Source organism: Heloderma suspectum, chromosome 4 (assembly GCF_057233095.1).
Source record: "Heloderma suspectum isolate Gila_16-S chromosome 4, 16-S_ref, whole genome shotgun sequence".
NCBI classification, from domain to species: Eukaryota; Metazoa; Chordata; class Lepidosauria; order Squamata; family Helodermatidae; genus Heloderma; species Heloderma suspectum.
In genome coordinates, this window is record NC_139461.1 from 189,318,574 (window position 1) to 189,346,058 (window position 27,485).

The 27,485-nt window shown below is 43.9% G+C and overlaps 1 protein-coding gene across 3 annotated transcripts in view; it reads right to left on the minus strand.

Annotated features, from left to right (window-relative positions):
* The window catches only part of NTNG1 (netrin G1), a 334,691-nt gene extending 312,134 nt beyond the window's left edge, over nucleotides 1–22,557 (minus strand). For 2 of the 3 annotated variants that reach the window (XM_084851617.1, XM_084851616.1), the window contains exons 1-2: nucleotides 21,479–22,548; nucleotides 12,724–13,417 (exon numbers count right to left, since the gene is read on the minus strand). In XM_084851617.1, the coding sequence (XP_084707743.1) occupies nucleotides 12,724–12,969 (246 nt within the window). In that variant the 5' untranslated portion in view covers nucleotides 12,970–13,417; nucleotides 21,479–22,548. Of the gene's footprint in view, nucleotides 1–12,723; nucleotides 13,418–21,478 lie in introns of all 3 variants that reach the window. The other variant, XM_084851615.1, reaches the window with a different exon arrangement.
* Nucleotides 22,558–27,485: the final 4,928 nt, after the last annotated feature.

Genomic DNA, 27,485 nt, shown 5'->3' on the forward strand with positions numbered 1-27,485 from the left:
GTTCTCCGGGCACCCACCCAGCCCCTGCTTGCTGGTCCCCGGATTGCACTCGACCCCTCCCACACTCAGCGATCAGCCTGTACTCACCGCAGCAGCCTCGTCGAACTCTGCAGTTGCCATTTTTTGAAAAACAAAATGGCAATCACAAAACGCGCACATTTGCATATGCGAGGAAATTTGCATTTTGCAAAAATGCACATTTCTGCGTTTGCACAAAGATGAGCATTTGCAGAAATGCACATTCCCGCATAAGTGAATATGCGCATTCATACAAATGCGCATTTTTGCACATACACAAATATGCACATTTTTGCAATCGCCATTTTATGTCTAAAAAAATGGTGACTGTGTAGCTCGACAGGGCCACCAGGTTGAGTGCCAGCCATTCACCAAGCATGGGCAGAGGGTGAGCAGGGGCTCAGTGAGAGGGGCTCAGGTGTGTGGGCAGGGGAGGTTCCACTGGATTCCCCAATGAAATCCTACTTCAGAGCACCCAGTTCCTTTGAGCCCTTCCCAGCTCCTTGCTTGTTTGTCCCTTGCTCTCCAGCCTCTCACAAAACAGATTCAAACAATACTTGTGTGTGTGTGTGTGTGTGGCACAGGACCTGCCATCTATGACCCATCTCATAAACTCATTTGCATGGAGAAATTACATTCCCCCCCACCCTTATCTGCACCCTGCACACAGGATCAAATGAGACACAATAATGTGATGGTCTGATTCCCATTATCTTCCCCTCTACACCAGGAGTGGGCAGAAGGTATATCTGAGTATACTAGTAGATCTCCGGGTGATTTGAAGTATATCAGCAAGGATTTCTGACTCCCAACTGTTTAACAATAGCAACAATAAAATCTACCCTTCGGCCCTAAATTAGGCTGCTTGGGATAACCAGGAGTGGATTTTTGCATGGATGGCTTGTGAGTTCTGTTCAGTTCCGGAACTCAAAACAAAATTTCTAGGCTTAGAATTTTTTTAAAGGATGTCTGTTGCACCGGACTCCAGTCAGTAGATCTCAGGGTTGTAGTAAAACAACAAAGTAGATCCCAAAGCCTGAATTCTGCCCACCCCTGCTCTAAATAGAGGTGCACATAAGCTTCTGTATGGCACATCCACATCACACATGTCACTAAACAACTTATGAGGAAACGTAATGGTTGAAGATGCATGGTACAGCAACCTTGTTGAACCTAAAAGCATTTGAGTCTGCTCAATGCCCTGGAAACCCCATACTGTATATTTACCAGGCTTAAATCTTGGAAAAAGAGTGGGATATGCATGTAGGGATGGTGCGGGCAGCTGACTGGGTCCGGGAGTCAGCAGACAACCCCCTGTCCATGCCTGCCAAGCCCCTGCCCAACCCCACCCCCTGTGCTTGCCAAGCCGCCATTTTAATTTAAAAAATGACAATCACAAAATATGATCACATTTGTAAAATGGCACCATGAATGCCCCATATATGCAAGACTACAGGCATACATGGTCCATTTATGCCTGTAATCTTGCATATATGGGGCATTCACGGCAACATTTTGCAGAAGTATAGATGTGCACATATCTCACGATTGCCATCTTTTTTTCCTCAAAATGGCACTTGTGGATGGGTCCCTGGTGAGTGCAGACAGCTCAGTGAGCATGGGGGGAGGGTCAAGTGTGGGTTCGGGGGTGCAGGAGCGGGGGCAGGGGCTCAGCGGCGCCCAGATACCCTGGGCTTCTGGGCCCTCTAGCTCCTCTTCAGAGGAGGACTGCTCCAGTTGGGGCAGGACAATATGCATGTCACATATTTTATTTTTGTGGTGGCCATTGCTCCACCACATGAATTGGAGCATCAGCCCAGTGAGCACATGAACTGGGCCTCTCCCACACTGGAGGCATTCAAGACGAGGCTGGACAGCCATCTGTCAGGGATGCTCTGACTTGGATTCCTGCATTGAGCGGGGGGATTGGACTCGATGGCCTTGTGGACCCCTTCCAGCCCTACTATTCTATGATTCTGTGGCTGAAGGCAGATGGGGATGCATCAAAAGGGTACTTCTTTTAAGGACTTCACACATACTAAAAATGTGTTGCACTTTTAGTGGGAAATGTTTCATTGAGACTACCACATTGGCCAGGACCCAAACACTCTTGAAACTAGTTCCAGCCCCCAGGGGGAATTTGTGGTTCACAAATAGCGACTTCCCCTGCCGTAGGGCAAACCAATACTGAAAACAGAAAGATTGAAGATCATTTTGTGGTATGACACAGTGGTCTGCTGTTCTAAAAAGAAGAAGTGCTAGCATGCCTAAGTATTTCTTTCAATCCCAGGTTCTGTCTTCAAGAACTATTGGAGGACTGCAGCCTTAACTCTTTGGAGCAGACTTCCAAAAAAGGTCAGTTTCCAGCTAATTAGACCCAGTTCAGATGTTTTCCTGAAACAGGTTTTGCGCAGTAGACAGATGGCACAGCCCATTCTCCCCTTCCCCATCAGCCTACCCTGGTTTGCCATGTCGCATGGGAAGCACCATATAACATGAGTCCTCACACAAAGGCCTACATCACAGGCACCCTATTTTATTTGTTTATCCTATACCCTGCCCTTCCTCCAAAATGAGCACAGGGCAGCTTACAATATTAATAAAACAAGTACCAATAAAACAATCATAAAATCATACTATCACATGGAGGGTGCATTCCTATCGGGATAGGCGGCTGCCTCCGAACTCGGATGCGACCGCCTATCCAATGGAGGACAGGAGCAGCATGGAGGGGATCTTCTCCTCTGTGCTTCAGCCGCCCTGCATTTACAGCCTATTTTGGCTGTCTAGCTGCGGGAAGTCAGAGCAAGAGAGGCGGAGGCCGGACAACGCATAGGAAGCATTGGAAAGCCACTTCCTCCCCCCACCCCGCCCCACCCCCAGGAATGCCCTGTTTTTGCTGCTCTGCACTGTTCTTATGAATGCAGAGCGTGGGGCCGATCCGCGCTGCCTACGAGGCGGCACAGGAGGGGGTGGAGATCGGTTCTCAGGGAACCAACCTATCCTTTGGCTGTCTAGCCACTGACTAGACGGCCACAGGATTGCGCCCTAAAGCAATTAAAATACAGCAATCATATCTAATATAAAAATGCCCAGATCAACATGTTAGGAGCCAAATCCTTGTGTAAATAAGGAGGTATTTTGTGATCTCCCTTTTCCTTGATTTATTTTAATTTAAATCATTTATATGCACTAGGGGTGGCTACTTTGGGAAGCCTGCGGGACCATTTTTGCCCCCCAGATCTGCCCCTGCAGGCTGCCCCCCTGCTGAAAAAATAATAATTAAAAAATGGCATCTGGAGTTTCTGTGGATGCCCAAAGGATTAAAATTAGCTTGTTTACAAACTAATTTTGACCTTTTTGTTGCTCCGTAGTAGCTATGGAGTCCTAAAAGGGTCAAAGTGATTGCTGCAGGTACCATTTAAAAATGCTCTTACAATTGTTGGGGGGAAATTCCTGGAGGGGCAGAGTTGGCCCCCAGGCCTGAAATTCTGCACCCCTGCTCTGTCTGAAGGCATCCTCTATTTGAAGAGCTGTCCAGTCCAAGGGAGGGTTAAAGATATGGAACCACAAGAAGGCAGAGAGGGGCCTTGAAGTTACCTATCCGCATATAGCACCTGGGCAGCTGAATGACAAGGCACGCAGGTCACTTTCTTCTCCAATATGGTAGAATGTAATGCAGTTCTATTTAAGTGATGGTAGTGTTTCTAAATTGGCATCTGGCTTTATAGCTTAGCATTAGCCAATTCTACACAAATCTGTGTTCTTTTTTGGTGATGCTTAAGTGACCACCTGACAGACAAGGCAGGGGTGGACATACAGTAAATTCTTCACAGCCCTAATCCAGAAGTCCACATTTGCCACAGAAGATTGCATGTCCCCTGAAGTACACACTTGCAAGAAATTGGAAACAAGTGTACTTCATAATGCACTGTAAACTGATTGCACAAGAAGGCCTGAAATCATAAACCTTAAAAAAGAATGGATATGATAAGTGTGGGAATACTCCATGAGGGAATTCACGTACATATCAGTGCAGGGATCTTCTGTTTCTGAAGGAGGCAGTGGGGTCATCTATGTGAGCGCCTGCCATCCCATGTACAATGTCACACATGTGCCATGGATAACTCATACATTCATATGCAACTGTAGCCCTACTTAGGTGCTCAAAACCCACAGCTGCGCATGCCAACCATGTCCCTTGCCCTCAGCCAATGTGTGATCAGTCTCAGACTAGGATTTCCTTCACAGGGATGGAAACCCTGATTGCCCAGAGTTTCTGCTCCTGTGGAGGAAATCCTACACTTGCAGAAGTGACCCACTGCAGACTGATGCCAATCACGCATAGGCTGTGGCATGACCAGCATTCCTAGTGGTGTTGAGGGGGTGGGACTAGTGCCATGCATTCCCAGTGGCCTCTTCACAAGTTCAGCACCAACAAGTACCAAACAGTGGAACAGGCCTTGTGTGTGGGCTGAATCAATCCTACCTTTCCCTCTAAAATGGAAATTAAGATCATGCTAATGAGGTGCATTTGTGTTCTACCCACATCACATCTTACCTCATATCCATGGTAGGAAGCATATGCAGCTCCTATGAGCCACAGGTTGCCAAGTGTGAGAACCAGCGCTATTAAAACAGCGCTATTTTATTCATTCCTATGCTGCTTCCCCAAATCAAGGAGGCTCTGTAAAACCGGGAACATCAAAATACAACCCCAATAAAACCAGCCACAACTGAAGCTAATATAATGCTAAGAGGTCGAATAACCTTCATTCATTAAAAAATGAAAAAAAAATTAAAAGCTATTCACCAAAATCAGTTTTCATCATGGAAGGAAGGAAGGAAGGAGAAAAGCTCATAGCTTTAAGGGGTTTCATAAGGAAAACTGGAGCTATACAATCTGAATTGGTTATTTCCCCCTTCATGATAAATTACCAGCTAGCAACCTTCCAAAGCAGATTTGCTCTTGATATCGCTGCCGCAGTGCTGTATTGATTTGTTGTCCTGAGTTATCCATGCATATATTATTAGGGCATTTCCACATGAAACCCCATTTTCATTTTGCATTTTGCCTTACAAACTAGTCTGACGAATGGAATCCGATGGTTTAATTATTTCAGTAAACATAATCATGGCACTGCTAACTACACCAGAGAGCCTTTTCTTTCCCTATTTTTTTTAGCAATGTGTGCCTCCTTGTAATGAAAGGCATGCTGTATTAATGATGCTGAAAACCCCTAAGGAAAACACTGAAGGTCCAACTCATAACATTATGCCAGAATTACATTCACAGAAGACTTTTTAATAATCTTTGTTTCTTAATTTAGTTTTGATTGGCTAGGAAATCCATAGTGGCACTCAACGGCTCGCTTTTCCGCTATCATCAGCACTTCTGCTCCATAAATCGTACAAACGTACACAGCTTCCTCCGTCTGTAGGCTCCTTCAAGCCTTCTGCATAACCTCTCCAGGAGGAGGAAAAAAAATTGGCTGCAGATAATTCCAGGATAATGTTACCATTTTTAAGCCACTCAGATGTTGCACTGGGCTGTGTCAGCCAGGTCTGCCTAAGTCCTAAGAACAAATCTTCTCTTTTGCGTTGCTGCTATTTCTGTCTTCAAAAACCCAAGTAAACACTGGCTACTTACAGGTAACACTTCTTATTTCTTTATTTCTTTTATATCCGACCTTTCTTCCATCATGGAACTCAAGGTGGCTACATGTGGTCCCCAGGTGGTCTCCCCTCCAAGCACTGACCAGACCCAAACCCGCTTAGCTTCAGCAAGGTGGCTGCCTCATGTGCCTTCAGACTATGCCCTGGGACTAGTCCCAGGGCACTTCTACTTCCTTCTGTCTCCTGCGCTGCATACTACTACCACCTCCCCAGTCATTTCAATCTAACAACATACACTTTGGACCACTGGCCACCCAAGGCACTGGAAAGAAATGAACAAAAACACAAGCACAAATATTAAAGTGGGGATAGACAACCTGGTAGACTACAGGTTTGGACTACAGCTCCCATCAGCCCCAGCCAGCATGGCCAATAGTCAGGCATTATGGGAGGTGTCGTCCAAAACAACTGAAAAGCACCAGGTTGCCTATTCCTATATCAAAATATATCACATAGCTATAGCCCCCAAGATTCTCCCCATCCAACTTCTGCCTTGGATTTCGGGGATTTTGAATTAGCTGATCTCGTTTGCGGAGTAGCACCTTCTGTTTTGTACTTTATCAGACCTCTGTGCATGTGCAGCTTGCTCTTGCTTTCAGTTTGCATCTTCTGCCCCACCCTTACAGATTACCAATGCACATTAAGCCCAGAGGTGCATTGACCAAAACACTGGAGAAAAAGGAACCTTGATTCAATTATACAAGGACATCAAGATTCCTTTCTGTTATATGATTCAATTGATGCAGATGTGCGCAAGTGTATATTGATCAAATAACAGCAGCATTGATTAAATAGCAGTGAATAGCTGTTAAATAACTGATCTTTTTTGCCCAGTGTTCTAAGGAAAATGTATATGCACTCTTCCTTACTGGAAACTTGTTATGGGGGGGGGGGGGGGGAGGATCCAGCAATTTGAAACCTACAGCAAAATATGCAAGCAGCGATTTCAAAATTAATTTTAGATTTCCTCCAAATTAAACTCACAAGAGAACAGAATAACAGCAAAATTGAAAGGGGAAGAACTGCTCATCCCTTCTCTCACAGAAGCCAGATTAAGAAATGTTTAGTTCCCTGTACAACCAAGCCATCCTCAGTTCCGTTGATCAGTGTCAGAGGCATTCTTTTCGCAACAATACCGTACAGATAATGTGACCTGCAACAAAATGTTGCAGTCTGTTTTCACTGCCTAACAGGGGTGTTCCTGTATGGGATTCCAGCCAGTCAGGTACGTCTTACTTTACGAGACTATACAGTGTAAGAGGACACCCCACCCCTCCCCCTGATTTTCCTTTCCAACAGATAACATGCCATGACTATTTAGGTTGTTTGTTTTGTGCCCATATGCTTTTTTAAAAAGATTTCTTACTCATGCAAACCTTGGGATTCTCTGTCTTATACCTCCCTTTTGTTTCTCAGTGGCCTCATTTTGCCTCCAATTCTGTTGGCACGCACCACAGGACTTTGCTATTAGAGGGAGTAATAATCAGGCTCTAGGACCCAAAGAGTCTCTTCAGTATATAAAAGTAATATTGCATGCCGGTTTTGTTTTGTAGGCTGTAGCTCCTTCTGCTACAAGATAGGTTGTGTTCAGAAATATTCAGAGGCTGTGTTCAGAAGAGGAACCACAGAAATCCCTCTGACTGCAAATGGCATAAGTACTTATTTTGAAACATTTATACCCTGCCTTATCTCCCTAGGCAGCTTACAACAAGTCAATAATTTAACAATTAAAATCATTCTTCCAATTTACAGCATAACATAAAAACACAAAAGAGCAGAAGAATGCCACAACGTAACAGCAATCAAAATGTTTACAATATTCCACAATAAGTGATTGATTAAAACAGCAAATTAAACTTGCATACTGACGGTCTTCCTGAGGAAGAAGGTCTTCACCAACTTCCTGATGGTCGTTAATCAGAAGGTGGGATGGGCATCCCATGGAGTGGAGTTCCAGAGCCTAGTATAGCCATGGGAAAGGGCCTCTCCCTTATCCCATCTAAACATATCTCAGGGAACATACAAGAGGAACTCCGAAGATGATCTCAATAGGTGGGCAGGTTCATACTGGAGAAGAAGGTCCTTCCAGTATCCTGGTTCTAAACTATTTAGGGATTTAAAGGGATGAATGAGTATGAGATCCAGCCTCTCTCACTCATTTTGTTTCAAGACTTCTATTCATGTTGTTGGGAACAGATCGTCCTCCCACTTCACAATCCACACCACAGAGAGTCAAAACTTAAGGCTATTACAACTTCATTTTTCTAAAGACTAGCCTTTCTACAAATGCAGATTCAAGGAAGCTCTCAGACTACCCCAGGCCCTAACCAACTAATCTGTGATCTCTAATCAGGGAAGATGAATCAGAGGGTAGTGAAGTTGCTGACAGACTGCCTGTGAACCTCATGGCCAAACTTGCTTTGCCCTCCCTTTGAGTGGCTCCCTCCTACGTTGGCTTCTGGCAGAGCATCTAAGCCCTGTCCCTCACTTTTCCTGCTTTGCTTTGCGATGCGCCCTAGCGTCTCTCAAGTCACGTTCCTCTTCCTCCTCCTCCTCAGAAACTTGAGTTGTCATGGTGGAAAAAGGAGGCAGCAACTCAGCCTGGGCAATCTGTTTGTCAAGGGCTTTGGAAAAATCTCTCCCGGCATCTTGGGGCTCTAGGGAAGGTTCCTCCCCCGGGCTCTGATCCAGCTGTTCCAAAGTCTGATTCAGAATTGGAGCTGTTAGACATCTCAAGGGGCTTGGACTCATCCCTGACACATACTTCCTTAAATATCCTAACTGACAAGACACCAAAGCAGATATCCTCCATATCTGGCTATGAGCATTTATCTGTACTCATGAGCTAAAAACACACAAATATAAACATATAATTAACTGTTTCTTTGCAACTTTTGCCTGTCGTCTGAAAAGCAGACAGAAGTCTCAGCTAGAGAGATCCAGTCATGGGGCTGGGTGATAATCCTCAGGGCAGACCTACATGTATTTGCATCTGCAGAACAACATTTGTGATTGAACAGATTGTCTCCTGGAGTTTCTTTGTTGGAACTGGGACAGGACTGTGCCCAAGAAACCTCTGGCTTTCTATGTTGGCAGACAGTCAGCAGGTTGATTGGTGGACTGCATGCAAGTTGCCTCTCTGTGCCCATGTCACTCTTCTCCGAATCATTTCCCTACCTTCTATTTCAGTCTCCTGGAAACTTCAGAGCAGGGGTGTCAAAACTCTTTCAGCCCGAGAGCTGAATTCAATTGCAGAGACGCTCTCAGGGGCCACATTCCAGTGGTGGGTGGAGCCAAAGGTGAAAGGGGCAGGGCCATAATACCAACATATTTTAGCTTCAAGTTCTTACTGCAAAACAACTAAGCATTCGAGAGACATTTCAACCTTTTAGAGTGGGAAAGAGATGTGCAAAACCTGCGAAACCATCGAACAACTCACAGGGAAAGGGGTTAGGTCAGTGCTGGGGGGCATAGCCTTCTGGGGAATCCTGGAGGGCCGGACTGGGACCCCAGGCAGGCCAGATTTGGCCTACGGGCCTGAGGTTTGACACCCCTGCTCTACACCAACCAAGGTAAAATCACTAATGTAGTGAGGAAGCATGAGAAGAGGAGGGATGCTATCCAGCCTGAGGCTGTCATGCCACATATACAATTATGCTTCTGCGTCACGTATGCTGTTTTTTCTAGACAGCCTACGGGATAGGGACCATCTCCCCTTTGCTCTGTCTGAGCCATCCTCCATCCTTTCAGGCTAATTTGTAGTCTTTGATTAACGCATTCCTCCGGTATCTTCCTAATACACATGTATAAACCAAATAGCAACCCAAGGCCACAGTTCACATAACCTGCTTGCTCTACAGCAGTTGCATCAACATTTGAACAGGCAACTGTGAGAATAAGAGGGTTGCCGATGATCTTGGTATATTTGGTATTACGTAGCAGTTCATTCCTATGACTGGATTGCAGGCTGCACGATATGTTTCTGCTCTTTGAAGCCTCGGGTACTAGAGATCTGACAAAGAATCGGATCTGTCAGCAGTCCAGTCAGTTGCCAACTTGCCAAGTATATTCTAAAGGGGGCGGGGGCAGGGAAATCACTCATAAAGGCAGAGATCTGTCATATGTAAGCTAACTGTCTAATCTACTGTGATTTGAAGCACACTAAATGTGAATCAATCTTGAAAAAGCTTCAGTGCTCATCTTCCATCATCAATCTGAAGATATTTCTAGAAGTGCAAGTATGAAATCTTCCTGAAATTAGATCATATTGCACTCCGCCAAAGCAAACAGTACATAAGAAGCTGCCACATACCGAGTTAGTCCATCTTGCTCGGTATTGTCTATATTAACTGGCAAAGATTCTTGAGGTTTTCAGATAGGAATCTTCCTCAGACCTTCTTGGAGATGCCAGGGATAGAACCTGGGACTTTTTGGGTGCAAAACTAGTTTCTCCAAACATGCAGATCCCAGCCATGTAACAGAAAGAGCTCTATTTGAAAAGCTCCCTTCTTATTTCAACATCATATGTTATGATCCAGGCACTGTATATCACAGATCCGCAATATTCTTTTACAAGAATTATGAACACAATCCACTGGGAGGTTCACCTGCACAAATCCAAATGAAACTAATGAGAGCTGTATACAGTAGCACTCTTGCAGAGCTTATTCATATCAGTGGGGCTAAGTGGGCTACTCCAGTGTCAGCATATGTGTATAGGTTGAGACAGAATGTACATATTCAACATGTTGTGAGCAAGTAATGAGTCTCTGATGCCATTTTGTTGTATATTCTGCCTCTTACTTCCAGTTTCGTCTTGGTAAACCTGGTACACAGGTTTAACCCAGAAGTGCACAACACCAAGGTGTACCTACAAACACATTTCCAAGATGAATGCTTGTGGCTGATGTCAATACTACAGATGCAGGGGGTGTATAAGGGTACATACTCATTTGCATGAGCATGACAGATGCTAAGCCACAGCTGAAGTGTTCACTGCACCTAAATTGTGGAACAAGCTTAGAAATGGTGACAGCTGAATGAAAAAAGAGTGTTTCTTTTTTTTCCTTGTCTTCTTGTTTCTGAGTCTTTAAGGCAGGAGTGTTAAACCTCAGGCCAAATCCGGCCTGCCTGGGGGCGAATCCTGGGGCCCCAATCCAGCCCTCTGGTTCAGCGGTGGCCACGTCCCTTCCCTAGCCACGCCCCCTTTCTTCAATTGCCAAGTTTTGGGTGGCTTCCCAGCTTTCGCATCTTTTTCTTCTCCATTTTAAAGATCGAAGTGCTTCTCCTAAGGTTAAGTTACTGGAAGTACAAGCTTTAAGCTATGGTGGCATTCTTGGCTCCACCCTTTTTGCTTTTGGCCACACACACCACTGGAATGCGGCCCCTGCGAGTCTCTCTGAAAATGAATACAGCCCTCACAAAAAAAAAACACATTTGACTCTAGAGCTGTGCACAAGTGGCCTCTTGAAATTCTCCACCTCACTTGTGGGCAGAGAAATGTGGGAGAGAATTTCACTGAATTTCTCCAAGAGGAGGAGAAATTCTCCAGTGTTTCTCCCAGGTAAGGCTCCCCACTGGCAGGGCTCATAGCACAGCTTCTTTCTTTTTGGGGCAGGGTTTGGGGTGCTTTTGTGCTGCAACAGCATCAACTGTCTTGGCAGGCAGGCCTCCAGTTTGCATCCACTGCAATGCAGTTTTGTGTCCAGCTCCAGGGATGAGGTGGAGCTAGTGCTCTGCCACAATCTGTCCTTCAATTTCCTGGAAGCTTTCTCCCCCCATGAAAGATGCTTCCACTGTCCTACCTCTTTAAGGATGTTTTATAATTTATTTTTGTGGTGTTTTTGAGCTTACCTAATCACAGCTAGCCTCCCGGGCTGCCTGCATGTCCTGATCTGAAAAAGCCCTGCGGGAGGAATTACCTCATGGTGCTTGAAACTGGGCTTTAATTGAAGTGTAGGAAGCTGAGGAGGCTACAGGCAGCCAGAGAGATGATTGTACAATGGAAAACAGGGCACTTGTGCTCACTCCTCGGCCACCTCCTAAGTAAGGGAAGCCCAAGAAACCCAAACCCAACCCAGGAGAATTTCTCAGAAATTTCTTCACCATTGAATTTCTTTTTGAAAGCAATTTCTCTTCTGTCAAATTGAATGAGAATGGTAAAAAAAAATCTGGGAGAAATTTTCGGCATGGCACTGACACCCCTGCTTTAAGGCAATGCTTCCATCAAATATTTTGATGTTATCCATGAAACCAGATGAATTGCTGAGATATCATGTCATAGGCCTCACTGCTATTTTACATCATCAATGGGTTATTTACATCATCAGTAGTACATCTCATACCAGAGATGTACACATGTCACTCTTGAACTTAAGAGGACCTACTCTGGATTCATTCAGTTACAGGAAATAAAGAAAAAACAGCACTTGCAAGAGCATGTATTGAATGCCTTCAAAAAGAAAACTAAATGTTACTCTGAAAGCAGCTCTGAAAAATACGATTGTTAGACAGGCAGAGGCGCTGGAATATCTTCCTACAAAATGTGTATTTCGCAGAATCTATTATCTGTATGAGAAAAGTTGTATGGCACAGTATAGGATTCAAGGGCCATTTATGTAGCACCTTATGAGGCCGACAATCCAGAACACAAATCAAATCTATCAACCTCTTTTGTGTTTTGAGCCAAATGCAGAGTTGAACCCAGACAAATATCCACCCCAAATGCTGCATTTGTGAAAGGATGCATCCTTGATATAAATAAAGCAGTAAAAGTTTTGCCATTGATTTCAACCGTACCGAAACATCATTCAAAGACTACTTATATCCACTCTTCAGTTTAAAAAGCTTTGATACGACCTATCTGCAAGAAGCTTTTCAGACCTACAGTATATAATGTCATGCAGCTTCCTAAGCTTAAAACCTTGGCCTTGATCCACAAGACTGAAGCTAAGGATATTCACTTTCTCTTGCTGAGGGATCTGCACTTTACCTATGCCATAGTATAGCATTCAGTGTTTTTTGCCTTACCGTTCCGCAGAAGGTCTCCGGTGGATTTCCACATGTTATATTAGGTGGATCCAGGTTTACTTTCACATATTTCATCATATCTATGGCTTCTGGCTGACAGGCTGTGTAATCCCAAAACTTCCCTTCATCTGTGTAAATCTGGGTTTTACACACATCATAATGTCCCCACACTGAAGGATAGTGCTGTATCACCGAAGACACGGTAACCCAAAGGGCATGGAGCGACAAGAATCTTGACAAATACATCTCTATATCCTTTACAGGTGCCTTGTTGGCTACAACTGTAGAGATCTAAGTGCAGTCTATATTATACATATATGTACACCGGGGAGCTGACGTTATTGTAAAACGTGTTCCAGAAGAGAGGAGAAGCGTTAGATTGCAGTGGTTGTTAACGGTGGAAACTTTGGTGGAAGCCTGGCATGTCAAAGAGATGTGGTTCAAAGCAATCTCGCCTTCTACTGTGTATCAGGGGTTTTTTTTTAATCGCATATGTAAATAATGTCCAAATGCTGATGATAATTTAACAATGTTGCCAGTCCTCAGCCGTGCTGTCAATAATCCTCAATGATCCTCCCCTTTTCCGACTCATGAGGAATGGCCAGCCAAACTGATAAATCAGTTGGTGGAGCACAACGATGAGTGTCTACAGCCTGTCTGCCATCAATCATCCTTTTCTTCTGGCACCAGCACCCTTTTAGAAACAACAAAAGTAAGAGTTATTGTCCAAGGATCAATGCATTAGAAAATATATGATATGTTGACATTTCAAGAGCCTTGATACAACAGAAGGTAAATTGGAATAATATGGATAACCTTTACTGGAGGTGCTTTGCTGGGATGAACAAATGACCAGAATCACTCATCGCCAAAATTATTTTGACATGAGGGATTTAACTCCTTTCTAACAAAGACATATAATATATAGAGTTCTCTGTAAGTTCTAGGGTGGGTTTTTTCTGTTTGTTTGCTTCAAAAACATTATTTCCATCTTGACAAAACCCAAGAGCAAGCATGAGTACTTAAAACAGTTCTCGTATTTCATCACCAAATAGGGGATATATAAACCCCAACCTACCAAATGTGGTGGATCTTTTATTACAAGTGACAAAGGACTGACAAGAACGTGTGTGCTTTTCATCTCTTGGAAAGAGGACCACGGAGAGCTCAGAATGTCTAGTATACGTCTCAGCTTTTGTTAGCTTAATAAGAGAGATATTATGAGCACACTTCTGTCTCTTTGGATTTTTTCTCATTAGTATTGGAAGAGCTCTGCTTCTTTTGTTTAATTGTGTTTAATGACAAAGATAACAGTTGGCTCATTTGCCGCTTATAATAATAATTCCCCTTTATACAGGCTTTCTGTATTTTCTTTTTTATTATTATTATTTTAATGTCCTCTTATGTGTCAATTTCCACTACAGAAACCATCCTCTTAAACCTCCTCCTGTTCACTGGAGCAGGGTGTCAAATACTGTGCTGTAGTCACATCTTTTTTTAAAACCACCACCACCACCAAATCTTGCACAGTTCTTTGTCAAGTTTACAAGGCATCAATGTGCCAGGAATAGCCATCTTAGAGCACTCAGACACAATCCGACCCTCAAAGCCATTTCTTTTTCTGCTCCCAGGTGCTCAACCAGATGTTCGTTAACTTGCGATAAAAGGGTAACCCACAGTTTTCTTCACAGTTTTGCGATAAAAGGGTAACCCACAATAAAAAAATGTTTTCAAGCTCTAGGAAGTAAAGATATTCCACACTTCATTGTGACATCTCTCTTTTGTTATGCAACGTACAGAAGTGCATATGTGTATACAGTCCTATACTTGAATTCAAAAAGTGTAAAGCCTTCAGTGCTAGATGGTGCCTACTGTATTACAGAGCCTGGCTATTCACAAATGAACCACATTGCTCTCTCTAACAGTCAAATATCTGGAGAATAGTGTGGCTCCTGATAGTACAGAGTTAGGCCATCCCTGATCTAGGCCACAATCCTATGAACAATACTTAGACAAAAACATCTCAAGACATCAGTCTGTTTTTCTGGAATGACACAATATGAGCAACAGGGTTGGGGTAAGGATGAGCGAGAATTTCATTTCACTACATTCTTGATGAGAATTTACCAAAATTTGCTCATTTTGTAATATTAGGGATGAAAAGAACTTGAGATTAAAAATACTTGAATGTGGGAGAAACCACATTTGTCCATCCAGACCCAGGGCTCTGCGTGCTTAACTGTTAAAAGTCTGGGTTTGAATCTAACATGTATTCAACCATGTTAGTGCTGAATTAGGGTTGCCACCTCTTTTTTCTGACAGGCTCCTCATCTTTTACAGTTACATGGCAGACAGGTATAACACGATCCTGTCCATTGCAAGAATAGCTGAACCAATTGAATTTGTCCATTGCAGATGGGTGAGAATTTCGTTTCGCATCAGTTTTGATAAGTAAGCATATGGAAGCCATTCTGCTGTTCCATAAGGCTGCTTACCTCTGGTTTTGGTTTTGAGTTTGATCGTTTAGCTAGTTATATAATTATTTCTGCGATGCTACTTTTATATAAAGAGCATACCATTTTGATGACATCTGCAGTATAGCTCCTTCCAAAGCACCTACTTTCAGGAAGACAGAGAACCTGGTCTTCAAAGCAATTTTGTAAACAAGTTCCTTCTATTCAAATAAGGCACGTCTTGAAACTGAACGTAGCTATGCTATGCAACGCCAACAGATGGTTGCATTGTGTTTCCATAGCAAATTACAATAATTGCCTTATGGACGCAAGTGCAATTTCCTATTATATTCATTTCATAAAATGGTATCATACAGCTGTTACATGCAATGCATTGTATTAGAAAGTGTGCTGGCTAGTTGAATTTGCTTTCAGCAGTGAGCTGCACAATACTGAAACGTCAAATTTAAATTTGTCACAAGCTTAGAAGCATTTTTTAACAAACTCTGAATATACTTTCTAAAAAAATCACACCATGTCCAAGATCTCTCATCATTTTATACGTGCTTTGTCTTATCCAATTATCAAAAAATTACTTTATGCATTAATTCAGTAATTTAGCCTCGATGTTGGAGTCATTCCAAATAGACTGTTTACAGTTTCTTCTGTCATCTCATCCAAAATGCACATTTTAGAAAGAATACTTCAATTTAATTTTTTAAAATAAATCATAATTTAGAATTTACCAAAAGAAGTAATTCCCTTTCTTGAGTAATTTGACAAAGTTATCAAATGTCTGGTTATCAGCAAAGCTACATATAATTAACACTGAAGAGATTAATAGCCATGTTTCTATAAAATGTGATGGTGGAAGTCAGCCCTATTATTTTCAGTACAACTTATTCCTAAACAGGTGTGTATTTACACAGCCTATGTCTAAAACAATTGGGGATGTTCTTTCTTTTCTTTCTTTCTTTCTTTTCATCATGATATTGACAGACACAAATCAAGAATGCAGAGAACTGAGACTAAACACAACATTGGCCATGATCTTTCTGTTCACTAGGCTATACCCTTTCCCCTGTATAATGAATTCTTGTTAAAGCAAGTTAGAGTCATAATGATGGTCATTACATAGAATTATAGACTATAGCATTGATCGAAGTCAGTGTGCTGACAAGGGGAAAGCGGAGACGATTGTGCAGGTGATTTGAGTATCAGACAGATGCCAGAACAGGCGACTGGCATGCTTGACAAGAAGCAGCCAATTATGGCTTAAATTTCTGGCACCTGTCCAGTATGTGATTAATGGTTTTCCATTAAATTTCAGACATATTATTAATGTATTAAAAATGTCAAGCTTTAGCAAGAGCTAACACAGCATAGCTTAGCTAGTCGGCAGTATCTTATTATTAATGAGCTCTCAATGACACTGGGGAAGATATTGACTAAAGATGATATGCTAAGGGTTGTCTGAGTTTTTGGTAACAGCATCATGTGTCCCATATTGTATTTGTGGGCTGGGAGAGAGTCACTCATGAGATCCAGATCTTAATAATCCAAGTTTACAATGAAGTAACGTTTTCAATCTACAAATGAACTTGAAAATTACCACTTCGGTCCTAAACACATTTCAGTGGAACAGAAGATTGTTTCAGTGCAATCCAAGTAAATACAATCAAGTGCAATTTACAGCTGGGTGTTCCTAGGTTCACAGACTTTCTGAATGTTAACATCTGCAGTGGTAAAGAGCTTTGAAGAATAAAGAGAATGTAAGGAAGGGTCTTTTCCCAGTATTTTTTTCTCCATTCATGTTTGATCCATCACTGCAAAGTGTTAATGGCAAAGTGTTGATAACCAATAGGTGTCTTTTTTTAAATCTTCTCTCACTTTATAAACTCTGCTTACCATCTGATCATGCAATCTGCTGTGTTAAACTGAATTGATCCATGGAATCTCACATACAGAAACTGACGTCTTCACTGACTGATGGAAAAGTGACTGCAACCTACTGGGGGGCGGGGGTGAGGTGGGGGCTAGCAGGAAATTGATTATGCTAACTATATTCAATACAGCCCTGACACATGGCTAGCTGGAGCTGTCCTTTGTTACTGATAGCTCATCATCCCTAAGGTTTTTTTAACCCTTGAATATTCCACATGTGCCCTATCTCCCATAATATGAATAAAACAGCAGGCATTCCCCACAAGGAGACAAAGAACAAAAACACTGATGACCAAAACTGCTGGGGCTTCTTGGCAGACTTTCAAAAATACAACCCAATTTGTAAAGCAGTAGGCACATCGCTTATACCCAAACATACACACACACATGCACGCACTTTTAACCTTTCTTTACCAAGTTCTAAAAAGACGTATATAAAAGGCTTCCTGAACAGCAGTTTCTTTTTAGGCATATACAGATGACTGCTGTCTAGCCTCACACTTGATATTCATTATAACGCATACCAAATCTGATCCCCAGAATGTGTAATTAATTATGAGAAAAAGACAACTGTCATTTCATATTAGCAGTTGCTAGTTAATGCAGCTTCTTGTAGTGGGTTTGGCCACTGGGAACAGCATCCTCCTCCCACACTCACAAGGATCATCTTCTCATTATAAAAAATTGTCACCAGGAAGCTGATGGGGTGTTCAGTCAGGAGAACCCTTCAGGTGAGGATTGCCTCTACTCGTAGACCTACTCGTAGACAATTTTAAAAATAAAACCCCAAATGCTAACCTTTTGCCTTTATTTTATATGTATACACACACACACACACTTTTGATAATGACTAGAATCCATAAAGCAGATTGGGGAATGGTAATTTAAGAAATGTATTTTATGCTCTTCTCAACAGATTTTCTTTATAAAGGCGTCACAGCATATTTTGGTTGTGTTTTCTTAAAAGGATTCAATATTGTCATAAACACAATCCAGAATGTGCAACTATAAACCCCATTTTGCACTTTGCCCCCAACACTCAAGAAATCAGAACTGCTAGGATATACGAAGTCTCAGCATTTAAAACCAACCTACTATTTATTTATATATATATATATATATATATATATACACACACACACATACACACACACACATATACACACACACACATATGTGCTAAATTCAGTCAACTTCCCAAGCTAAACAGGAGCACATACGTAATGAGGTTTATACTTTATTTCCTTGGATGTGGATCAAAGGCGGTAAATGCCAATTTTTCACTGAGCCCTGCCACTCTGGAAACCTGATCTATGTGAAATCTCTGCATTTAACACCAACCCACTGCTTTTCATAAATGCTAAATCAGTTTGCTGAACAAGCAAAAATAGGACCATATGAATAATGGGGTATATACTTTATGTCCTCCGGTTTGAACACTGGTAAAATCCACTCCGGGGAAAGAGAGAGGGGAAAAAAAACTCCAAGAGGGTTTTGATGGTGAAGAGTCCAACAAAAACATGTAATTTTAACCATTCAAACTATAGAGAGGCGCAGACAGTTTCGTCGCAGGAAGGTACGGGGGATACTGGGATTCTAACCTGTAGCAATGGAGGGAAAGACAGTGAAGATTTATCATTAAAAACAGGAGTTCTAAAACAGCCTAAGAACCATTATAGAATGCTTCAGGTTTCTTTCTCTTACAGCATTATATGGAGAACATAGTACAGGACTGTTGCAACTTGCTCAAGATCACCAGTATTCAAAACAGAGTAAAAATTAATCACATGCTTTCATTTGAAGGCAATATTATCAGGAAGTGTTAGGAGCACATACTGTAATAGCCCCCATAACTTGACAATGCATCTCTCCTCCTTTAAGTCATTTTTATAGAAATGTATTTCTCTTGCAACTGTTAGCCGCAGCACTGAAATTACCATTCAGATGCTTAGGCAAAGAATTGGCCCCTGCACAATATAAGGAAAGTTGCTGGAAACCAACCAGAAACTCTGGCAGCATTCCTGTGCATGCATGTAAGCCCCACTCAACTCAACAGGCTTACCCATGAGTAACTCTCTGCACAGGATTGTTTCCTATGTCATTCCTGAACAATTTCCTGCTGAATTTCGATACTTATGGTCTATTAAATTTCTGCAAAGAATGGACTGTTGAGAAGCTAAAAAAAAAAAACCCCACCACCCTAGTTTTGTAAACAAATTTCTGCAGCTTGAATCATGAATCTGATGATATTTCTGGGTGTGATTTTGGTGTGACTAGGGACCATGGAATGACCACCAATCTCTGATCATGAATTATGCTGCTGAAATATTTCAGACAGGATCCAAAAAGGTTCAAATGATACATTAACAAGAAAGCTAGTTTCACAAAAGGTAAAACAGCAAGCGGTTGAGTTCCTTAAAACTCTTATTCAGATGGAAGTATATGGGCTGTATTTATCTAGTGCTATAAATGACCTATTTCCAGGAACTTATTTCTTGAGTAACTGTAAGACACATTTGACAGTGCAATCCTCAGCATGTCTACTCAGAAGTAAGCCCCACTGAGTTCAATGGCTTACTCACAGGTAAAGGGATATAGCATCTGTTTTCAAACAGATCCCCAAGGAAGGAAACAAAATCATATTTGTTAGTTGCCCCATGATCTGCACCATTTACTCATTCACTTCCCTATTTTCATATACTTCAAAAATAGAAAGATGAGCAAATGAAGAAAGAAAGCCTAATATGGAAAGTCTAGTACCACTCAATCTAAGGCCAGTACCGTTTCCTTTAAGACAATGTATACAAAGCCAGGTATACAAACTTTAAGGGTGTTGAATACACCTTTTCATCATGGTTCACTATGATCTGATGCTTTTGTTAGCGGGGGGATGAACTCATTTTTGTCCCTTTATATCTGTCCGACTGAGAGAAAGTCATTTCATATATGAATGAACTGGGGTAACACCATGCATCCCAGTCTTTTGTTACTGTATTTTGTATCAGATTTCCCCCCCTGCAGAAAAATCTTTATTCGTGTAACGGAAGGCTATTCAAGATTCAGGAAGAATGACGCACTTTTAGCAGCTCCGGCTCAGTTCTGCGCAAGGTTTTTCAATTTGTTCCCTTGCTTGGCAAACAGCTGTGCTTATCTCCTGCCATTCTTTTTAACATTTTTGGCAGAGGGTCATCCTTTTTATTGTTGGTAAATGTGAGACCTCTCTCTTCTTTAAATCCAGTGCTGTCATCATATGAGTGTAAAACAAAGTGCTACGCTATTCAAAGGGCTGTCCATCTCAGGGAGGTAACCGACCCATGGTTTCCAGATGAACCAGAATTGAATCAGATGCTCCACAGCTACGGACACTCCAGGAGGAGAACAATGCATCGAGGGGATAGGCTGCCAGCTAGTTCATCTACAGCTTCATTGCCTTGGAAGAAAAGATGCCTGTTTCTCCCATTAAAAATATCCCGTCTGCTCTAATAGCAGGTCATTTGCCAGCTCCTGCAAATAAAGCCTTTGAAATCCCCGCTAGCACATTTCCTTCTTCTTGCAAGGGTAACAGGATCGCAAATCGGATTTGCCTTCCCAGTGGAAGAGCCCAGATGAACAGTAGAGGGCGCAGTTTCTATTTGTATCTAAGTTTGATTTCCTTCTTTTCCTCTTCTAAAAATCTCTTAATTGGTTACTGCGAAGGGGGGGGGGGGAGGAAATGCAATAAAATCACAATACCTCTGCTTGCTGCGGAGATATCCATAGACATATCCGAAGATGCTACCACTCATAAAAGTACCGATGAGAGTCGAGATGCCAAAATAGATTTATATGAGTTTGCAATAGATTGCGAACGACACACACACACACACACACACACACACAGCAAACCCAAGCCAGATGCTGCTTTCTTTCCCCCCACCGCCCTTTGAATTTTGAGCAGATCTCAGCAAGCCACAACGGTGCATCTAGTGGGATGATCACCTTTCCATCCCTCCACCCGGTTGCGCAGCCGGATCCCGCAAACAGGTCCACTTCACCTTGCCATTTACGGCGCGGGGTCGGGGGGGGGGGGAGGAAGAGGAGGAAGGAGGCCGGCCAGGGAGATGGAAAAGAAGTCCCAACCTCCGATGGGATTTCGTGGGTCTGTTTGCAGGCGGCTAAGTTTCCCAGCGCAGCTTCCAGCTTGTCTGATTCTTCCGGCTCTGAGCTTTGGAAAGAGACAGACAGAGAGAGAGAGAGAGAGAGAGAAAGTGGGGGGCCCCTATTCGGAAAGTTTGCCGCCTCTCTGCTAGCGAGTCGCCCAGCTCCGGCGGGCGGGCGGGCAAGGGGATCTTCCAGAGGAGCGCGGTTAGCTTACTCACCGTACAGGGCGATCGCTGTGCGTTAGAGGGAGAGGAGAGTCCAAGGAAGCAGCCGCCGCCTTCGCTTGGGACTCTCGGCGGGAGCAGTAACTTCAGTCCGGTGCGCACACGCCCCCTCCGCCAGCGGGGACGCCTGGGGGGAAACCGGCGGCTGCTTCGGCCGCCCCTCCAGCGCGCCGCCCCCAATCCGCCTCTCGCCCCGCACGCACGCGGCCAGCGAACAAAGTTGCCGCTCACGCCAAGAGACTCGAGCGGGCGAGGCGAGGCGAGGCGAGGCGGAGAAGGCGGACGAGCCCCACCGAGCTCGGGCGGACGATCCGCGCTCCCCCTTCGCGCGCCCGGGGGGGATTAGCCACTCCTCTGGCGCTGCCCCCTTTGGAGCTCAGCCCGGCTGCTTGGCCAAGGACGGGGCGGGGAGCCGAGGCAGGAATCCGAGGTGGCGGCGGAGGGAAGGGGGGGGCTCGGAGGCCCAAGGTGGTCCCCCGCGCGCCGTCCCGCTCCAGCCCCGCCTTCGCCCTTCCCGGCTGGGCGTCAAACTTTTGGAGAGGAGGCGCGGAGCGCTCGCTGGGTGCCCGCCGGCCGCGGCGGCTCGAGGTGGCGCGGCTGCTCCCGCGGCTGCTGGTGGTGACGGGGCGGCGGCGGCTGCTCCGGGACCCCCCCAGGTTTCATTTTATTTCCGATCGCCGGCGTGGAAGGGGCGCGGAACGGGCATCAATCACCGCAATTAGCCCTGGCGCCGCCGCCGCCGCGATCGTCCTTCTCCTGCCGGGGCGCGTCGCGGCGCTCCCGCCAGAAATGTCACTGCACATAAGCGTCGACGGCGAGACACCGGGAAAAGTCCATCGGATGAAATATGCATGCGCCCCGCCCGCCCGCCCGCCTTCCGCCGGCTTGCGAATTCTGCTTGGGCAGCGGCCGCAGCGGCGGCTCCTCGGCGCTCGCCCCGGCCGCTGCAGTGGCGAAAACAAGCTGGCAAACTTGAGGGCAGGGCGCGATGAATGGGGGAGGGCGAGCGAGCGGGAGGCGCAGAGGGGTGGCACAGCCGTCGCACTTAAAAGCAATCTTCTCCTGCAACTGCCAGCAAGTAGAGAGATTGCAAACCTTATACCACCTCCAGACCTGAGCGCTCCGAGCGGTCCTAGAGCCGATGCGATCTCCCTCTCCCCACTCCTGACGTCGTCCCCACCTCAGATGCCCCTCTCGGCCGCCCAAGCCCACGATTCGTCCACCTTACCCAGGCAACGATCCCCCCCCCCCAGCCCCAATTTATAGCTCGATCCTGAACGCCTTGACTCTAAAGTCTCACTGCTTTAAATGGAATGTCACTTCCAAGGAAATCGGTTGTAGGATTGCCACCTGAATCGCTCCCTTCTCTCCCCACACCTTTGGTCTTACTAGATTTTTGGTGTCGTTCTGTGTGTGTATGCCGAAGTCCATTCACGCGTTAGGTATTAAACTTGGGCACTGACTTAAATGCAGAGAGGCCACACTGTCACTTGTGCATGGTGCACACGTGTTAAACCCCCAGTTTTCCCTGCATTAAACACAGATGGTCTGGAAAGGATTGGGTTGCTATTTCCTCGTTTTTTGCAGGGAAACCCAGACATTTCAGAGGATGTGCACCGTTCCCTAACAATGGTGTGACATGTGCATTTTACCCTTTTAACTCCGCTCTTGTTAGTTTTATGTGACATGATGAGCTTTCCTTGGTAACAGAGCCTGCTTCATATAGGCTTGATTTTTCTCTTGTCTAGTGAAGATGGCTGGATAGCCTACAAAGATTGGGGCACAAATAATGCAGTTGAAGTTAAGCACTTTCAAGTCCCGCTAGTTTCAATGAGAAAGACTTAAGTACAGGCCCATCTCTTTCACTGAAATCACAGGCATATCAAAATGGTTCATGTTGGAGCATGCCTATATTATGCTCATGCCACAATTGTCAGTTTAATTGAACTAGCGAACCTGTAAGCCTGCAACTCTATGCACATAGGATGTGTATTTGCTGGGGGGGGGGGAGCTCTACTGAAATGTTTGGCGCTTCTGAGTAAACATGCTTAGGAGTTACTAAACGGATGCGAAGTGCCACCGCCAGCACAATTTTTCTTTTATGCTGTCAAAGGGACTGGATGGATTCTAGCTAAAGTTAAGCACTTTTAAGTCCCACTGATTTCACATGCTTATGCTTTCACCCTACTGTTGAAATCAGTGGGACTCAAAAGGGCTTACTTTTGGCTGGCTGGTAATGTGACTTTATTGTTTGTTAAATTTTTAACCCACCTTTGGTGTAACCCACCAAATGATGCTCAAGACAGCTGACAATGATAAAACTACAATAAAATACAATAAAACACAGAGTAACACACATTAAAACAAGGAAGGTGACACATCAATAAAAACATCCAGTTAAATCCAATGGCAACATTTACTAATTAAGAACATTTGCCAGTTACAAACTAAATAAAATAAAAAGGGCATTGCCTGTTGGCAGAAGGTGGCAGCTATGGGGCTGTCTAGACCTCTCCCTTTGTTGCTCCTACGCAAGATGCTTAGATTTAGAGAAGCATCAGATGTGACTTCGAAGCCTGGAGCCATTTTTATGTACATCTGCTTAGGGATGCTTGAGGACTCCGCATAGCACAAAACTCTTTTTGAACTTTTATGAATCCACACAATGTGAAACCATCAACGGAATGGACTGTCTCCCCCCTCCACATTTACACACCATTTCGAATCCTGAGATGCAGTTTTCCAATAGTCACAGTCAAATTGTGTATGTGTGCATCTGTCTGTCTGTCTGTCTGTCTGTCTGTCTATCTATCTATCTATCTATCTATCTATCTATCTATCTATCTATCTAATCAGCACTTAGGTTAGATCAGCCACTATTAGGTTAAACCCATACAGAGCAGGAGGTGTCTCAGCTCCCCAGGTGTGAAGGAAGAAAAAGCAGGAAAACTATTCAAGGAGGTTGGCCACCACTTTCTCAGTGGTGGCCCCCATCCCATCTGTGGAACAAGCTCCCCGATGAGGTCCGTCTGGCGCCAACATTGTTATCTTTTTTAGAACCAGGTTAAGACCTGCTTTTGCTGTGATAGGCTACGTAAGTATCTACGTAACCTTTCATGGCTAAAGCAGGGACGCAAATGGCGTCCCCTACGCAGGACGCCATTTGCGTCCACAGCAGCCCGGCAGCAGATGGAGGCCTTGCTGCGGATCAGCCCAGCTGACAGCTCCGCGGATTGGCCGCAGAGTGCAGCCAGCCGGGCAGGATTCCGGGGGGGGGGGAGGACTGGATCGCCTCCCTCCCCTGTCGAGGATTCTGGAGGAAGGACCGGATTGCCTCCCCCCTGCTGCGGAACCCAACGGAGCCAGGTAAGTGGGATTTCGTACACCCCTAGAGAAAGCTTGTGGCTATCAAAGAAGGAAGGAAGGAAGAACAAACAGGAGATGCAGAAAGTTATTCAAGGGGACTTAAAGCTGGTGCCAAAAAGAAGGTGGGAGGGGGGAAGTAAGTTAGGCAAGGTGAAGCCAAATTGGGTTAATGGAAGAGAGCAGGATACAACTGGCCCCCCCCATATTTATATATAAAGATGTGTTAATGACTGTACAAGTTAATTACTGTACAAATAGCTACAACTTACTTTACCTAATTTTGCAAACCTATACACGAAAAGTTCATAGCAATCTGTATTGTAGAAATGGGATGGAATTTAATTTGAAATCCATCCATCCCCAGTACTGCTGCTTTACCATGTACATAAGACCGCATCCATATTGGACATACCTGGTATCATGGTTATTTTTATTTCATTGAGATATTTGAATGCCACTCTTCAGTTCAAAACTCACAGAGCAGCTTACAACAACAACAAAAAGCAATTTAATCCAAAGCAATATGATTCCCTCTAATAGCATACTCATGTGGTTGGGTGCCAATCAGTCTGGAAGTAAAATGGAGCTTCTCAAAAATAAGATAGAGCATGCTCAGGGAACATGCTAGGGTATGAAGAAGTATTGTGAATTGAAAGAATTTAAAACAAACTGCCTGATAGGGCCCTGTGAATTTACAATTGTAGTTGAGCCTATAGAGAGCACAGGGAAGGTATAAAACACTCATCAAATAGGCAGATTTTCTATGTCTCTCAATATATGATTGAGAGCAGTTTCAGACACAGAATGTTTGTGTTTCAACTGAAAAATTGATGAAGGAAATTGAGGGTGGGAGAACTGTGGTATTGACCTACTCAAGGGCCAGACAGATTATAGTTTGTGTCCTGGAGCAGGGAGTGGGATGGGGAATTAAGATTGGGGGAAGTGTCCCATGAGGTTAAGATTCCCCCCTCCCCTGCACTATACAGGATGTTTAAAGACCATCTTTTTCCTTTTCCCACTCTGGTCTGTCTGTGGTCCTGACTTCCTGTGTCAAATCTGCACAGGTAGAACCTTCATAGCATTTCATTGGTGTCTTGAGGTTCCAGAACAAGCTCCAATGAATCACGGATATTTTCCTACCTTGCACTTATATGACATTTCCTTTCTTACAACATGGTTGCAATACATCTATTGTCTTTGACTGTTTCAAGGTGGCTACCACCTCATTGGATGCACTGGCAGTTGTCCATCACAGCATCTTCTTGGACCTCATATTCCTAGTATTTGCTGATTGTCATATACAGATCCCACTGTATTGTGTTTAAGGTCAAGTTTCGGTCATATTGTACTTCGATTCCAAACTTTTGTAGAGTAAACATGTTTTTGGCTGCTTATTTGGCTAACCTTTGGTTATATATTTAATTGTTCATAATACTTTTTGGCCACTTGTTTGGCTGACCTCCCTCTTCTCACTATGTTTATGATGTTCATTCAGTAATCATAATGTTCCCAGATCATGGTGACACTGACTTTATGTTCTTGGCCTTGGTTTTCACGCACCTCCTGAAACTAGAACACATTTTCCTTTTCTTCCTTTATTAGTCAGTTGTGTTTCCCTTAGTACTGATTGGCAGGCCAGGCATCAACAGTAGATACCTGCATACTAGCAAAACAGGCACATTTTCTTTCCCAGTTAAAGCTCAGGCTACAATGCCAGCAAGAAAAATCAGCAAACAGATTATCCTACTGATCCTTTTCTAGCGCAATCCTATACATGTCTACTCAGAAGTCAGTCCTATTGGGTTCAAATGGGCTTACTCCCAGGTAACTGGGCATAGGATTGCAACCTTATGGCCCTTTTCTATAGGTTCTCCACTTCTACTAGATTAGTTTTGATATAAAGTAGGGTTGGGAAACTGCCTTGTTTGCCTCGCTCCTGCCCCCCACTGCCACCAAATTTGTTGCAGAAATTCAGTGGTGCCATAGCCGCCGCCATTTGCGTCCGCAGGCTCCACATGGCACTTGTGAATGCACATGGCACTTGTGAATGCACCTGGCCAGCGGCTCCGCGGAGTTGCTACAGAGTGAAGCTGGCTGGGTTAGGATTTTGGGGGGAGGTGCGGAGCGCCTCCCCCCCACCGTGAATCACCCCGTTGAAAAGGTAAGTGACTTTTGTACATCCCTAAACAATGTATACACATAATTATATATACACATTATATAGTGTGGCATTATTTTGGTGCCAGGCAAAGACCTTTCTTTTCTCCCATGCATTTTTAGAGACTTTGTTCTTGGTCATGATGGCTGTTTTATCAATTCCTGTGCAGCTTATTGGTTTGCATTATATTGCATTTTATTCTTTTAAATATTTGTATTGTATTTTATATTTTTAGCTGTGTTTTAAAATAGCATTTTGTTTTTTTAACTGGTTGTAATCTGCCCAGATAACATTAGTTATTGGGCAGATTAGAAATGCACTAAATAAATAAAATTATAATTATTATTACAATTATTTTTATTATTATTACCAGTACTAACATTTCTGATCCCAACCTTGCCCCAATGAGCTCAGTGTGCCATGCAAGGGGATTATTCCAAGCTTTGCTTATTTAATTTGGCTATGCTGAAATAGACG